The following is a 17709-nucleotide window of genomic DNA, read 5'->3' on the forward strand; positions in this document are numbered from 1 at the left end:
ATGACTTCTTGTCCCCAAATCTGAAAGATTTGATATCCACCAATTCTGAAAGAATCTGAAAGCTAAATACAGCAAACAATTCCCAATGGACTTGAAGGAGTCATGGAGAACTAGAAGTGCCAGAGGATTGAAGTTCTAAAGACAGAGGTAAGTTCTTGAAAATTCACAGTAAGTTGCTTAACATCACACAATCTGATAATAACTAACATCTATATATTTCCTTAAAATAAAAAAAATAAATCTTTTGTTCAAACATAGGGACAGAGTGTATCCGGTCTCCAGCTAGGCAGTTATCAATGTCTCTTTTGGACAAGTTAGAGAAATATGGGCTACTTGTTGGCACAGAATGGTAGTTAATTAGTAGATGAAAGATTATACAAAACAGGTGCTTAACAAACAACTTAAATCAGTAGTTTTCAAACTTTTGACTATGATTTGCAGTAAGAACTAAATTTTACCTCATTATCTAGGAACACACACATAAACACAATGTACATGTGTATGTATACATACAATCAACTCAACTTTTCAAAAAAGTACCGTTACCAAGGATGCATCTTGACATTTCCCATTCTATTTCTATTCTATTTCATTTTTTAAAACCCTGCTGTTTGTAATTCACTAAATCAATACCACAATTTTCTTAAAATGAGTTGATTTGAACTGGAACGTTGCTAGCAATTACTGAGCTGTTTTTATCCTGTTCAATCAAATATTTGAATAAAAATGTAGAAGGAAGGGTCTCAAATTTACAGAATAAGACAACAAATTATTTGGAAGATGTATTCAGGATTAAGAAACTTCTAGCATATGAATTTTTTTTTTTTTTTTTTTTTTTTTTTTTTTTGTGGTGCTGGGGATTGCTGGGTACCCAGGGCCTTGTGCTTGAGAGGGAAGCACTATACCGACTGAGCTATATACCCAACCCAAGGTTGATGAAATTTAAATAGAAAATTAAATAGGTAATTTGAATAAAATAAAATTGAAATTGAAATAGATATATACAATTTTGTACTTTATATCTTAAAAGACACATGTAAAGGTACATATTAGAGACAGGCTGTCAATGAAAAGCAACATGTCTAGAAACAAAACAAAACAAAACTAACAAAACAAAACAAAAATCTTGCCTTGTCAGCTTGATAAAAATTTCAACATGTGAGGGGAATGGAACTAAAATTATTTGAGAACCTAGTACATGCCAAACATGAATCATTACTTACATTACATGAATCATTACTACATTACATGAATCATTAGTGTCATGCTGCTGCAAAACCCCAAACCAAACCAAATAAATCTAATTTGATTTGGGGTTGCATCAATGGGAGTTGTACTTCTAAAGGTTAAGGCTGATGGAGGAGTTTCCTTCTGTTTTATACTTGTCCATCCCATTAAGAATTTGGAGTATTCCATTCAGATAAAGTTTAGGGAAAAGTGAGAAACTTGTTCTTTAAAGAACAGGTGACAGGAATAGGAATAATTACTTTGAACTACTATTTTTATTCATTCATTTTTAGACACATTTATCACATGTAAATTACAAACTGGGCATGTTAGATTCTGAAAACACAAAAATAACTATTAGAGGGTCTGTCCCTACAGTCTGAAAGACAGTTGTTTGCCAGTTGTTACACATTAGGTACCTTTAGCTGCTTTAAGCCTAGGAAATAGTATTATCATACCCACATTGGACTGGTGTTTTAGTCAGTTTTTTCGCTGCTGTGATGAAAAGACCCAACCAGAACAACAGTACAGGAGGAAAAGCTGATGGTGGGGGCTCACAGTTGCAGAGGTCTCAATCCACAGACAACAAGCTCCATTCCTTGGGGCTCAAGATGAGGCAGAATATTATGGCAGAAAAGTGTAGAGGAGTGAAGCAGCTCACATGGTGATCAGGAAGCAGAGAAAGAGAGAAAGACTCCACTCTTCAGATACAAAATATATGCCCTGTAGCCTTGCCCCCAGTGAACCACTTCCTCCAGCTACACTCCTCCTGCCTCTAGTTACCATTTAGTTAATCCCATCAGGGATTAATTCACTGATTACGTTAAGGCTATCATTCAATCATTTCTCCTCTAAACCTTCTTACATTTTCTCACATGTGAGCTTTTGGGAGCCACCTAATATCCAGACCAAACAACTGAGTAAACTGACTTTGAAGCTCAGTCATTTGTTCAAGGTTGCACATAGAAGTGGGTGGTGGAACTGGAATCCAGACCCAGGTTCTGTTGAATCTGGAGCATGCATTCTCAAACCAATGTGAAACGTGGCCTCTTAAAACTCAGATTCATGGCTTCTTATCTTTGAAGAGCTGTCCTTTGGAAGTAAGTATATGAAAAAATGCATACAAAATTTATAATCACCACACAACATATTTTTAATCTAGATATTTAAAAGTGAGCATTTTAGGGGTTGGGGTTGTGGCTCAGTGGTAGCACACTCGCCTAGCATGTGTGAGGCCCTGGGTTTGATCCTTGGTGCCACATAAAAATAAAGATATTGTGTCCACCTACAACTAAAAAAAGAACATTTTAGGTCACCCTTATTATTATAGAACTATCTTTTATTTTAAAATACTGTGAATGTAAATGCTAAGTTATTTGTACATTTGCACGGAAATTGGCTTTGTAGGTCAAAAGGAAACAGCCCTACTGTCCTTTTTAAAAATCTTATGCTTTGGGAGATAGTATCGAAAACATAACTGTGAAGTTATAAAGATGTTATAATTATGTCTATAGGTTACTCAACACACATTGTGCCAGTATACTAAGGATACAAAGGACACATTTTACTTCATGTTAGTTGATGAGTTGAAATTATTTCATTGAATTCTTAGTTTCCTATGGGGTAGGTATTACCATCTCTGTTTAAGGAAAGAACATAATAAAGTTCAAATATCTTGAGTAGACTGCACAGGTGGTAAGCTATGGGTGTGATTCAAAGCCTCATACACTTTCCACAGTTCCATTCTGCCTGTGAGGAGCTGACAGTGTACTGGAGTATACTTTAATTGGTAAGTTTCTTTAAAAGTTTCTGAAATTGAATTAAATATGCAAAAGAGGTGACTTTCCCCTACTTTGTAGTGATATCCTCTTTACCCCGTTCCTTATCTCCACTAATAAAAATGAACAAACAGGAAAAACAACCAAAATGCACACAGGTTGTGTCTAAGAAACAAAACTGGGAAAATTAAAACAGAAATGTTAAAATGATGTTAAGCTATTCATTCAGAAAGGAAATAGAAATTTCAGGTTGTCACTGTCAATGCACTCATACAAGAAGTCTAAAAATAGCAAGAGGTAGAACCTGCTTCTCTATTTATCTATCACCTAGATGCACAGTAGGGCATAAAAACATAGTGTGATAATCTTTCAGATTGGATTTATATAGGTAAAAAAGATATATAATTTGCAAATGAAATACAGTTTTCATAGGAGATGACACTTACCTGGGACAGATTAAAATGCTGTAGATATAAACGTTACAGGATTTTTCAAGTCACACTATTTAGACATGTCTTGTACATTTCTCACGTTAACAGTTTAAATTTCATTGCAATTTAATTTAAATAAACAAACTGATTACTTAATTTCTTTTAGAAACTTCACTTAACTATTTTAATAGTTTGATAACTTCAGTGCAAATTTAAACAATTATACAACCAGGAAATAATCCTAAGCACTGTTTTTGAGGAACTTTTTCATAACCTGTGGCACTTTGGAATTTTTCCATGTGCCCAGATCCAATTAAATATGATTAATGACAACTGGATTATGATAGATTTGTATATTGACTTTTTTCCATTAGATGACAATTAAATGATTTGAATACACCTCAAGATACCTAATAATTTCTGGTGGCTTGTAATATGTTTTTATTGAAAAAAAAAAGTCATGAAATATTAAAGAAAATTGCATTCTTCATTTCTGAGAAGAAACTAGCTGTCATGCTTATTTAGTTTTAATTCAATGCCAGAGGCAAGATAACTGTGCACATGTTAATTTAAAAGAAAAATAAAATACTCTCCCCCGCTTTTTTTGCTTCTGTGGCTGTGCAGATACCGAAATCTACTTTCCTCACCGATCAAGGCTGGCAGTAAGAATCACTCATATTTTTATATAATTTAAAAACTCCTCTGAACTGTACACGCCTATGAAAAAGGTAGGCATCATTAATTGGCATCATACCTGAGGATCGTTAGGGATTTTTAAAGTGTGGGATTTGTTGCTCCCAACAAAGACCGCACCATATCACAGAATGCTGGCTTTTTAGGCCGAGACATGAGTTCAAGAGCTGTTTGTTGTTTAGAGCTCTTTCCAGAGAGGATCACTGTTTGACAAGTTCTATTTTAAGTCGCGCCTGTGTGTGCAGGTGTCAGGCTCTTTCATGGTTGTAGAAAAAGAATACATTCCGTCTGTTTCCTTCCCGCGGCAATGCAGGCTCGACCCTCCCGGTGTGTTTGCTTCTGCTTTACCAGTCACTTTTCCTTTAGGAAATTCCAGGGAGAGTAGGCGGACAGGACTGCAGGAAGGGCAAAGAGGTGCAGAAAGAGGTCGCCTGCCACTCCCCTACCTTACAAAGCACGTGGCACTGGCAGCAGCAGCCGCTGGATGCAACGATGAAGATGATGAACCTCCTCCTTGCAAGAAGATAGAGGGAAAGAGGTGGTGGCAGTGAAGGCAAAACACGCACACTGTGTCCTTCCCCATAGGGAGAATCCACCCTCAGGGGAACAAACACCAGGAAGCCACCACCCGCCCCGCCTCTGCCCGCTGGCCCGTGTCTGGCAACCGTCCCCATGCACCTGCTCACCTGTCTATCCGTTCAGGGAGCCTGGGGGAGGGACGAGGGGTGTCGGGGTGGGTGGGTGGAAAGAGAAGGAGGGCCGGGCAAAAGAGGGGGTGCAGCGAGGGCTCCGCCCCCGGAGGCTCTGCGCAGGCGCGGTGGCCGCTACCGCAGGCAGGGGGCGGCAACATGGCGGAGTGAGCGGCGGCGTCGGGGCTTCACAACAACAGTGGCGCTCGTAGCAGCGGCGGCAGCGGCGTCAATAGCGTCGGCCACAGCCTGAGCTTCAGCACCGGCCAGCGCCGCGACCAGCTGCTGGCGCCCCAGGGTTGTTCGGAGCGGCGGCAGCATCTCCGCGGGGGGCGGGCCGGGCCGGACGGACCGGGAGGGGGAGAGAGAGCAGGCAGCGGCGGCGGCAGCGGCGGCAGCGGCACAGCTGCTGGGCGGGCACTGCCGCTCGCCGGGCAGCGGTTAGCGGCGCCGCCACCGCCGGGAATCGGGCTGAGAATCCCTCACCGCCTCCGCCAGGGAGGGCGCCGGAGCGGGCCGGGCTGAAGCACAGGCGGGGAGCGGGCCCGGCGCCGCGGCGCTGGTGGATGCTGGGGCTCCGAGGCGACGGCCGGGGGGCGGGGGCCGAGGCAGGTATAACGGTACCGGCGGAGGCAGCGCTGCTGCTCTGCTCTTCTCCTCAGGAGGGGGGCCAATGGCGAGCGAGAAGCCGGGCCCGGGCCCGGGGCTCGAGCCTCAGCCCATGGGGCTCATCGCCGTCGGGGCCGGAGGCGGAGGCGGCGGGGGCAGCGGCGGTGGCGGCATCGCCGGCAGCGGGATGGGGGAGCTGAGAGGGGCGTCCGGCTCCGGCTCGGTGGTGCTCCCCGCGGGGATGATTAACCCCTCGGTGCCGATCCGCAACATCCGGATGAAATTCGCAGTGTTGATTGGACTCATACAGGTCGGAGAGGTCAGCAACAGGGACATCGTGGAGACGGTGCTCAACCTGGTAAGGGAAAAGGCGTGCTCTCGCTCTGCTCCCCAACCCCCATAGCCTCGCTCCCCAGCGCCTCTGGCCCCCACCCCCCACCCCAGGTCACACACGCAGCGCGTCCCTGGGAGCACAGCTCGTTCAGCCGGTATTGCCCAGCGGGTGACCTGCCTGCGCGCTGCCAAAGCCACGCCACCTCCCTCCTCTCTTTTGGTCCTCTCCTGCCACCTGAGCGCAGTGTCCAACTTAACACCGCTTCTTATCACTTCTCATGACTATAAGTAAAATCGGTCCTTGCCGGGAAGGTTTTGGGTCGACTTTAGAGTTTAGTTAGGGTGTGAGGAGGCCTCCGATTCTCTGGGGTTCTTTCTCCCGCACTCTTTAATTGCCCGTGCTGTTGCTCTCTGAGGATGACAGCCTTGCCCCTGGAGCCTAAATTCCCCGGTGCTACTGAAATGTGAGAAGCGCATTAGCTCCAACTTGAACAGCTGGGGTGTGATGTTTTCGAGGGAGGAGAAAAATGATGCAGTTTTGCATCTGTCTTTAAATATATTCCAAGGCAATGATGTAGTGTGTTGTGCCAGCATCCACCCCCACCTCCATCTCTTAGGCAGTCTTCCCTTTTTTGTAACATTGCCCTGAATATGCTGATCTCTTAGTATTTTGTGTGTGTGCACATAAGCTTTAAAATGTGAGGGCACCAAATCATACAGGTTGGTTTCTGTGGTTGCCTTTAGGAGCGTGGCATGTGGATAAAGACTAAAGGAAAGATGTTAATGCAGCCCCAGGTTTTGGTTTCTTTCATGATAAGAAAGAGTTACTGCAGAACTGTGTATGACTTAATGTTTTGCGCTATGTACAGAGAGGCTAAGAAGCGTTCAAGATGACAGGGGAAGAAAGAGGAAGATACAAGGAGAGGAGAATCATAAATAGAGCATAATTAAGAGTAGTTCATTTTCAGTGCTTTGTAAATGCAATTTTCGCTGCAGCAAAGCTTTTTAAACAGTTTCCTCTGCAATATCTAGTCTTTGACATACTGTGAGGTTGGGTTTTGGAAAGCAAGGTGTAAATCAGAAGCAATCAGTTGAGCATTGTATTTGGTGTGGAGTCACAGGAACATAAAAATATGCTTGCCAGGGGATTTTATAACACCCATGCAGTATGATTTTTCAGCTAAGCAATTATTTTTATTTGATGTATTGGAAAACTGAAAGAAAGCTGCAGCTATGGCAGGAGTGCCCTGAGACATGGATTAGATAACGTCTATGGTTTATGAACCTATTAAATTCACAGAAAAGTTGAAGCTGTTTTCTTTTTTCTTTTTGCTAGTGTGTCAAGTCAAAGATAGGCAATTATCTGTCTTTGTTATATTTATTGCTGTTTAAATAGAAAACATCTACTTTTGTGTACCCTTCAGATAAATCACAGTAAAAAGTCAGTGTAAGTTTGGGAGAATGTCCTCCCATTGATATGACCAATTCTTTTTGAAATAACTAATAGACATATGGTTTTCTTGGGAATTTTAGTTTAACTTGCTGCAAATAGGGGGTCAGTACTTTTTTTTTTTTTTTTTTTTAAAGAGAGAGAATCTCAAAAATATGGTAGTATATTAGCTGGTACTGTATATCTGTTTAAAGAAACATTTCAAGTTTGTTTCCCACAGTCTTTGTCTAACCATTATTTTTACTTTAGATGATGCCATACTTAGTACATTTTAATCTGATAAGAGGCAGTAGAGCTTTCACAAACTGGACACATTTGAATGCAGTTGGGACTCTGCAGCAGTAGTCATGTATGCTAGGTCAGTATTTAACAGATGGGTCTTTTGGATACATAGTAGAAGGGAGGGAATGTTTCTTTTGAGGTAAAAAGAAATTTAGCTCTTCAGTGCAATAAAAATCTACTGTGAAGCATGTAAACATTATTTTAGAGATTAAGTTTATTATTAAGCTTAGAGTCCTTAGGGTAATACCGAAATGGTATATCCTCCAATCCACTTAGGACCTTGTACCTCATTGATTTTTGGAATAAAAAAGTTAGGTTTACATTTTCTTTGTACATATTTAAAGAATGCAATCACTTTTTAAATGGAAACTTTTGGGACAAAGATTAAATGACAAAAGGGATTGCTTATTATTAAGTTGTTAATTATATCAATTATTGAATATGAATTAGTCATTTGAAGTATAATATTTCTTGAATGGTAGGTTTAGAGCTTTATTGTTCCAAAACACTCATGATGTAAATATCATGTGAAAATTTAAGCTGATTCTCAAAAAAATACTTGGAAATCATGAACACTTAAAAAATAATTATGAAAACTTAATTCTATTTCATAAGTAATAAAATTGATAAAATTTGTTTAAGTGGTTTGCTAGAGGTTGGGGGCCTCTATGAAATGAGTTTTTAAAAATTTTATTCTTAATTTAAATGTTAAAATTACAGTGCTCTGTGTGCTAGTAAGGAAAGAAACTAATTAAACTTCAAAACATTTTTAAAAAATTTTTACTTTAAACAATATTCTTGTCATAGTCACCTTTGTTAAAATATATTTATTTTTTCCTGTTCATTCTTCCTATACAATATGAGAAATATGAGAATACTAATGTTTATTATTTTGAGTAATATTTTATACTTGCCTTTCTCCCAAGGTTAAAAGTTTTACAGAGTCAAGTTTAACTATGCAGTAAAGTATAGGACTTCTCCAACACAACTGTGGCTGGAATTTTTGTTTTTGTTTGCCAAAGGTAGATATCCATTTGTATTACTCAAGTGGATTAGAGGAGTTTGGTGAAGAATCACTCATGTAATGAGAAATAAAATGAATGATTTCATTGTAGATACATATATTTCATATAATTTTAGGATAGTGGACTTAAAACATTCATTTATGGGGTGGATAGATCAGGAAGATGAGCAAATTAGTTTGTAAGTAATGTTACAATAAGAGTATATCATCAAGGATTTTGCATTGTAGTTTTACCAGTAAAAGAAACTAATCATCAACAAACTGACTTCAGGAAGAATTATTAAATGTGACTTTATAAGAGAGTTAAACTATATTAGAGAGATTTTGTTGGTTGGTTCTCTATTGTAAAGCAGGCACACTACTTAAATCTATTGCTTCCTTTGTAAACGTACTTGACATATGTTTATATACAGTTTCTCCTTGAAGTAAATGCTATGTAAATATCATGTTATCTTTGTTTATAATGTAGAAGTTTGTTTTTATCACTGGTTTTAATATAAATGTGATTTTTAAGAAAAGATTAAATAGAGGACTAATATTTACTTAATGAAAGAATTCACAGTAGGGTATTTTGAATAGTCATCTTATGCAGTATAGTTCTATAATTATAGAATTTCATTTAATTTTATAATTATGGAATTTAACTACAGACTTGTTTTTTCATGAATTACTGAATTAATGAGTTTTTCATGAATTTGTAGACTTTTTTCATGAATTACTGTGAGATATATCATTGTGTATTTATTTGCAGAAAATGGTATTTCCTCTAATTTTATTTTTGGAATTTTAAGTGGCATACTGTTTACTGTCTTGAAAGTATAACAAGATGCTTTGAGGGGATTTTGTGGTCTATTAAGTTCCTTTCCTCTTGGCATATGGATCATGGTATTTTGTCAAAAGGGAGAGTTTAAGTTATGTTTTGTACTTGAATGTGACAGTAACTCTTCTTCCTTACAGTGGTTTCATTTGCACTTTGATCATTATTTTTATTTTAATGATATTTAGAACATCACAAACAAAAGATATGTTTTGCTTTTGAATTTACTTAAAAATATGTAGTTGAATCTTAGGTAGAATCATGGCAGTCCTTAATACTTATGAAACCACACTTATTTATATCAAAAGAAGTTTCTGTATTTGGATTTTGTTGACATGCTTTTCATATTAACTTTTATATTCTTGCTATTGAGTATGGAAAATTAAACGTGTAAGTATTGGAAATTTAAATATCTTAAAAGAGTTTTGAGATTTTTTCACAGAAATATTAACTTAGTCATATGATAACACTGAAGCAGAAAATATTCTAAAGCCTGTCTGTGATTAAATTATATTAATGTTAAATAGTGTCAGATTTTGGTATAGACTATGCTATTAATTAAAAGTACCTCAAGGTTCTCTCTTCTTTTGCTATATTTTTCCCAAGTGGTATAAAAAAATCACTGGATCTAGCAGACCCAGCCCCATTTTTGTGTACTAGTGTAGCTGTAGATATTCAATCATCTGCATGTTTTACTGTTAACTTAAACAGTTATTATGCATCACTTGCAAATGTTTTTCATTTCGTGCCTATCCTTCTGATACTTCTTGCACTATCAGTCTTTCTCTTTTGTATTACACATCACTCTCTACTGTTAGTTATTTTTGTTCCTTTCTAATCCTAGCCTGTGAATTCCATGAGGGCAGAAGCTGATCTTTTATATATTTTTTTGTATTTCTGACCCTTGAGTAATTTCAATAAGGGTAGTATTAGGAAGTAATAATAGGAACAGTTTTAAAAAATTATGTTCATCAGTAGGGTCTGTATCCTGGATCCTAAAATAAATTAAAGTCATATAAATTTAATGTGTTGCTTAGCCCTAAAACTAAGTGTGTTGAATATGTATGTGTTATCTAATATACATATCTATGTAGGTACTACTTCATATGTAAATGTTATTTTTAATTGACATCTGTGAATAAATAAAAATTTGATAAAAAAATTTCAGTAGGGATTGGGGTCGTGGCTCAGTGGTAGAGTACTCGCCTAGAATGCATGAGGCACTGGGTTTGATCCTCAGCACTGCATGAAAAATAAAATAAAGGTACTAAAATAAATAAATAAATAAATATATAAATTTATGTGTATATATATATATGTCTATATATATGTGTCAACTTTTCAGTAAACCCATACGTATGATCAAATACAAGCATGTAACAGATCATGTTATTAAAATATTTATTATGCATTGAATAGAAATTTAAAAAATATTGTTAGCATGTCATATTACTCAGAGCATGAACATCTCTTATTTTTGGCAGCCTAGCATACATTCTCCATTTTTGTAATGGTACCTCATCTCCTGTTCTTAGTTCAGCTGCTTTAGGTGGGTTGACTCCAAAAACCTACCTTCACGAGTGACTAGAATCAGTGATTGGTTTAGGGATTAACATTTAACAAGAGGTGCCCAGAGTCAGTTCAGGACTTGTACTGGAACTCCACCTGTTGGGGATGCTGAACACCTCAAGTCTGTGGTTGTAGTGCCTGCCTTAAAATTTGGGCAAGTGGGAATCCAAGAAAGAAATGGCTTCTTGATCCTATTATAGGAGCACATGAGATATGTGCCTGTATTGTCTTCTAATAGTTAAATGCTCTTTTTTTTTATTGTAAACAAATGTGATGCATGTTGTTTCTCTGTTTGTACATGGTGTAAAGGCATACCATTTGTGTAATCATAAATTTACATAGGGTAATGTTGTTTGATTTATTGTTATTTTTCCCTTTCCCCCCACCCCTCCCACCCTCTTTTCCCTCTATACAGTCCTTCCTTCCTCCATTCTTGACCCCCTCCCTAACCCTAACTCTAATCCTAACACTAACCCCTCCCACCCCCCATTATGTGTCATCATCCACTTATTAGCGATATCATTCGTCCTTTGGTTTTTGAGATTGGCTTGTCTCACTTAGCATGATATTCTCCAGTTTCATCCATTTGCCTGCAAATGCCATAAATTTATCATTCTTTATGGCTGAGTAATATTCCATTGTATATATATGCCACAGTTTCTTTATCCATTCATCAATTGAAGGATATCTAGTTTGGTTCCACAATCTGGCTATTGTGAACTGAGCAGCTATGAACATTGATGTGGCTGTATCTCTGTAGTATGCTGATTTTAAGTCCTTTGGGTATAGGCCAAGGAGTGGGATAGCTGGGTCAAATGGTGGTTCCATTCCAAGTTTTCTAAGGAGTCTCCACACTGCCTTCCAGAGTGGCTGCACTAATTTGCAGCCCCACCAGCAATGTATGAGTGTACCTCTCTCCCCACATCCTCGCCAACACCTGTTGTTGCTTGTATTCTTGATAATCGCCATTCTAATTGGGGTGAGATGGAATCTTAGGGTGGTTTTGATTTGCATTTCTCTTATTACTAGAGATGTTGAACATTTTTCCATATGTTTGTTGATTGCTTGTAGATCTTCTTCTGTGAAGTGTCTATTCATTTCCTTAGCCCATTTGTCGATTGGATTATTTGCATTCTTGGTGTAGAGTTTTTTGAGTTCTTTATAGATTCTGGACATTAGTGCTCTATCTGAAGTATGATTGGCAAAGATTTTTCTCCCACTCTGTAGGCTCTTTCTTCGCATTGCTGATAGTTTCCTTTGCTGAGAGAAAGCTTTTTAGTTTGAATCTATCCCAGTTATTGATTCTCGTTTTTATTTCTTGTGCTATGGGAGTCCTGTTGAGGAAGTCTGGTCCTAAGCCGACATGTTGAAGTTCTGGACCTACTTTTTCTTCTATAAGATGCAAGGTCTCTGGTCTGATTCCGAGGTCCTTAATCCATTTTGAGTTTAGTTTTGTGCATTGTGAGAGATATGGGTTTAGTTTCATTCTGTTGCATATGGATTTCCAATTCTCCCAGCACCATTTGTTGAAGAGGCTATGAAACAGAATGAAACTATGCTCTTTTAAAAAATATATTATGTTTTTAGCTAATTTCAAATCAGTTGAAGTTGGGTCGTTGTAACTCTTAAATGAAAAGAGTAGCCACTAGCGTAGAATTAGTAACTGGAAATTAGACATTATAAGAAACAGCTTAAATGCTAAAATGAAGTTCAAGGCATTGAGGACTTTGCTGTTCCCTAGGAGTTCATTTTCAGAAATATAGAGCAACTTCTTAAAATGTCACCTATGTTATATTTGCTCAGGGAACCACCACTGAGGATAGAATTTTAGCAATGGTGAAATCTTTGATTATGTCTTATAAGAGAGAACAATTAATTTTGGTCCAAACTGGCATGCCTGAGAGCAGAGTAAGGAAAATGTAGTCTTTTCAAGAGAGGCCCTTTCTGCCTGTAACTGCCTATCCAAGATAGAAGAGAATCAGAATGTCAAGAGGCTTGTAGGTTGGCTGAGTGTGGTGGCTCACTTCTGTAATTCCTGTGACTTTGGAGGCTGAGGCAGGAGGATCACAAGTAAAAAGCCAGCTTCATCAACTTGGCGTGACCCTGTCTCAAAATAAAAATATAAAAAAGAGTCTGGGGATGTGACTCAGTGGTTAGGCACCCCTGGGTTCAATCTGTGGTACCAAAAAAAAAAAAAGTTTATGGGTTAGAAAGTCCATTTTTTAAACCCTTGCCAAAACTTTAAGAGAAAATATTTAAATTTGGTAAAGTTCTGTTTTATAAGCTTCTTAAAAGTACCTCTCAGTTCCCAGATCAAAGTTATAATCCAGTAGTAAAGAGCTCTAAACTAGGGAACAAGCGATAGGATAGCTGTGCCCCCTCACCCAGCTTCTTGTTTCACATTGCTTCAAGGACGATTATTAAGCTGAGGTTTAAGAGTACTGGGAGAAGGCCTGTTGCTGAGAGACTGAAACTTTTAAGCTGGTATACCTAAACTGGTATACTGCATTTCTACACGATCTGTTGTTTTGGTGGTTAATTCAGCTCACTGACTGAAGTAGATTGACTAAAAACTTACTACGGTTTTAGGGAAACTGTACTCCAGAAGAAACCTCAAACCTGGTAAAGAGAAGCTTGTGTTCTTCTAAGGTAGTTCTAACTTCCTGAGGCTTCATTAAGAGAAACGTGCTGTTAAAGCATGGTAGCCTCTGGAAGGGAAATCTGTGGTCATGGAGAATGATGGAAAAGTGAGCTCATCTGTAATAGTAGGACTGAATGCTTCAAAAATTGACTATGTAACTTTTACCAGAATTTGGAATTCTTGTTATTCTTGACCATGTACTGTGCTTTGATTTGGTGACCATAGTTTGATTTACCTTCTCCACTCTTCTAAGTGGGAGTGATTATTGTCATTATTTGTTTTTCTTTTACCATTGTATGTTAGTTATAAGAGGGATAGTTAAATTTATTATGTTGCTATATATTATCAGATATGAAGTACCACCAAGAAAAAAGTACATTTGGATCTGATTAAGAATAATGTTAATAATACAGAAACTTGTAGCTGGATGCAGTAACTTGACATTGTAACTACCCCACCCCCACCCCTACCCTGCCCCCATCTCATGGTGAGATGATGAGTACCATTTTATGTTGTGGCTAAGATGGTAACATTGTTAAACATGGGTATTTAAAAATTATATGTATAGAAAGAAATGAATGTAAGAGGTGAATGGCAGCCAACAGTTATATGTTACAGATATTAATTGTTACACTTTCTAGCATCCATTCTTCCTGCTGTTAACAGTTCTAGATACATGTCTGGCAGGGGGTCATCCCTTCTCCATTTTTCATTTTATAGTTTGAGACTTTCCTTGCTCAGACATAGAAATTTACCCTTGGCTCATCAGTAACAGGTATTGGTTATAAAATTTAGCTATACTTTTTAGACAGCTTGATAATTTCTTTCATTCTGCTGGAGAAAGAATGAGGTGCTTTCACTGGGGTTGCTAAAAAACGTTAGTATGTAGGTCTAGAGTTGACTGGCAGTCTGCCATGATGAAGGCAACATCTGCTTGAGAGACACCTGGAGCGAAGAGATGGATTGTTGATGGCGTCTTCAGAACCCCTCAAGTCAGTTTATCTTCAGACCGAATTAAGGCATTACATTTCCTATTTTGCTTAAGCCAGTTTGAGTGCTCTTCCTATCCATTGTGCCTCAAAGATTTCTAATATTCTAAATTAAAATTTAAAAAAAAATAGATATTCAGTGTATAGGACACATCATAAAAAATTAACTTGTCAAAGGACTTGATACATTTCAAGAAAGAAGAAATATATATGAATCCCAGATATTCACCTTTACTAAGTAAGAACATAAGGTAATATCATGAAAAAGAAATGATTTAAAAGAAATAATCATCGTTAGCTGGGGAATGCTAAAATAATCATAAATGCTATTGTTGGGTATGTTAAATGTTATTTATCTGTATGTATCAAGAACTTTGAAGAGGTGCTCTCACTAATCTTTAGATTTTGAGGCTAAGGAGAAATTACCTGTGGATAGGTATGAGAGTTAAATGTAGTTTTATGATGAAAATAATTGACAACATTTTATATATTCAACAATAAGGAAAAGTTAAATAAATTGTTTTGCATCTGTGTTACAGAATAGCACACAGCCATTAAAACTTTCTGTGCCTCAGTTACCCTACATATAAAATGGGGATATCTACCTTGTGAAGTGATTTTTGCAGATTGAGTGAATAGGTGTGAGGTGCTTGGTATATAACTAACTTTATTTAGTACTTAACTATTGTTGTTTTTATTTGTATCTTAGTCCTGAGAATCATCTGATTATAGGAAAAATAATAACCTGAGTAAAACTATGAGGTGTCCTATGTTAGTTTAGAGTCCCTGAGCCTTGTGAACCTGTTAGGAACAGGAGTGCATCTCAGATCTTACCCTTCGTGACCTTCTGAGAAGCATGGAAGATAAGTTGTGAATCCCACATAGTCTTTAGTAGTCCCTGCGGTAGTTTTCCTCATTTCCTTGTTTGGGTGAGGAGGGTGGAAAACTGGGAGAGGGATAGGTGTAAGGTAAAAAGAGTTCCTTTACCTGAAATCTGCTACATCTCTTCCTTCCCTCACATAGGTGAATCTTGCATATAGATGTAGTAGGACATGAATGGAGATTCTAAACAAATAATACCTCCCTTTGGGAGTATTTGCTTAAATATTTAGAAGACTACTTGAGTAACAAACCTAAGGAGCAAGTTAGAAGATTAAACACTGTTTCATAATCAGTTTGTATTATAAAGTAAGGTTAGACTATATTTTAATGACTGTTAAGCATTTACCATGCACTTCTGAAATAACCCCATTTTATAAATATCATTCCTTCATTACAGCTAGATTCAGAAACTTAAGGCTGCAAGGAATGTGAGGAAATAGACAAAGTTATTTAGGTACTGACTAGCAGAGCTATGACTCATACCTTTCAGTTTTCAAAGCTAGGGTTCTTTCCCATTACTAAACAAAATATAGATACTTAGATACTTCCCCAAAGGCAGCATTGTATGAAGAGATGACATTGGAAGGAGAGGAACTAGCAGCCTCAGTAAGATGATTCTGTGGTTGGGAATGCTTTCTATACAGGACTTAGGGCAAGCTGTTCAGATGAAATAAAAATGAACGCAAGACAGTTGAATGGATTTGTACAGAAGTGACTCAGTAAGAACTATACTGTGAGCTTTTGAGTTTTGGGGAAGTAATTGACTATACAATACTATACATGATAACTGACTTTGAATTTTATGAGGTAAAATGATGCTTTAGATAGTATTTGAGTGCTGAAGAAATAGCTTGTTTGGTAGAGCGCTCTCCTAGCATGTGCAAGGGCCATGGTTTGAATCCCCTGCATCTCAGTGGAAAAAAAAAAATACATAGTATTTGAAATCAGACTATATGTTCTGATTATATTACTATATCACATAAAATCATGTAATATTTAGGATATAATATATAACATTATTTTAGCTTATGCATTAATGTATTACATAAAACAGATTTGAGTGATTTTCTTGTTCTGTGGTGGTGGTAATTATGTGAAACATCACATATATACTTGTTTGACTAAAACAAACTGTAGGAGGAATTATACAAGGGTCTGGGTAATATAATTTCCAATAATCGTGATTCCTCTCAGTTTATTAAAGTAGAGCAAATATTAATTAATATAAAATTTTATGGGAGTATAAATGTTTAGATATTTCTATCTTTAGTAAATACTTTCATCTACTGAGAGAAATAACCTGCAATTGAGTTAAAGTTAAGATTAAAGGAGATATAAATATCTCTACTATTACTTAAGACTTTTTCAAATCTGTAAGAGAATTGACATTTATAGATTGGACTTGGATTTATCTTTTATGTTTTGAATACTTTCTTCCAACCCCTTTGAAGTAAATGGGGATTTACTTTAAAGTGTGGTTGAGGTTAAGGGACTTGTCTAATGTGTAATGCTGTTTAGTTGCAGAGGTGACAGTCAGAGCTTCCATTTTCAAGTGTCTTGCTATTTCAAATTTACCATTACTTTTGATAATGGTGCTTAAATTCTTGTGTTAGGCACTATATTAAGCATATGACATACATCATCTCATTTAAGCATCTTTTTTTTGCTACTTTTATTCTTTTTAGTTATACATGACAATAGAATCTACTTTTATATATTTTTACAAACATTGGATATGTCTTATTCTGATTAGGATCCCATTCTTGTGCATATACACGATGGTGAGATTCACTGTGGTGTATTCATATGTGTACATAGGAAAGTTACGTCAGATTCTTTCAACTGTCTTTCCTATTCCTATCATTTAAGCATGTTGACCTGGGATATAAAATCTTCAATGAAAAATAAAAAGTCATTGTCTTTCCAAGTCAAGTGAAGTCTACTGTGTTAAAAGAGAAGCATTTTTACTTCTAAACATACACATATTTTGTTATAAAATGTTGTAGAAGTATTTCAGTTATTGCTATAATTCTATATTTTCTATAATTCTTTATAACTTGTTCACCCTTTTATAACCTTTGAATTTAAGTATTTAAGATTTTTTTTAAACTTTGGTAGGAGTTAATGCAAAAATGTTTATTGTATTATAGTGTGCTGAGTGTTACCTGCTAACTAATTACTGCCCTTCTTCAGTTATCATAATCTTTGATCTTTTATCTGAAAAATTGCTGCTCATTTCAAGACCCAGCCCTTAACCTCAATTTAAGTGAATCTTTTTTGATATTTACCCAAAAA

General features: G+C 37.2%; 1 protein-coding gene across 7 annotated transcripts in view; it reads left to right on the forward strand.

Moving 5' to 3' along the window:
- The first annotated feature begins 4968 nt into the window (after positions 1 to 4968).
- Nbea (neurobeachin) overlaps positions 4969 to 17709 on the forward strand; it is a 628163-nt gene continuing 615422 nt past the window's right edge. For 5 of the 7 annotated variants that reach the window (XM_047553977.1, XM_047553980.1, XM_047553981.1 and 2 more), the window contains exon 1: positions 4970 to 5785. In XM_047553977.1, the coding sequence (XP_047409933.1) occupies positions 5492 to 5785 (294 nt within the window). In that variant the 5' untranslated portion in view covers positions 4970 to 5491. Of the gene's footprint in view, positions 5786 to 17709 lie in introns of all 7 variants that reach the window. The other 2 variants (XM_047553976.1, XM_047553978.1) reach the window with 1 other exon arrangement.

Source organism: Sciurus carolinensis, chromosome 5 (genome assembly GCF_902686445.1).
Source record: "Sciurus carolinensis chromosome 5, mSciCar1.2, whole genome shotgun sequence".
In the NCBI taxonomy this organism is placed as follows: domain Eukaryota; kingdom Metazoa; phylum Chordata; class Mammalia; order Rodentia; family Sciuridae; genus Sciurus; species Sciurus carolinensis.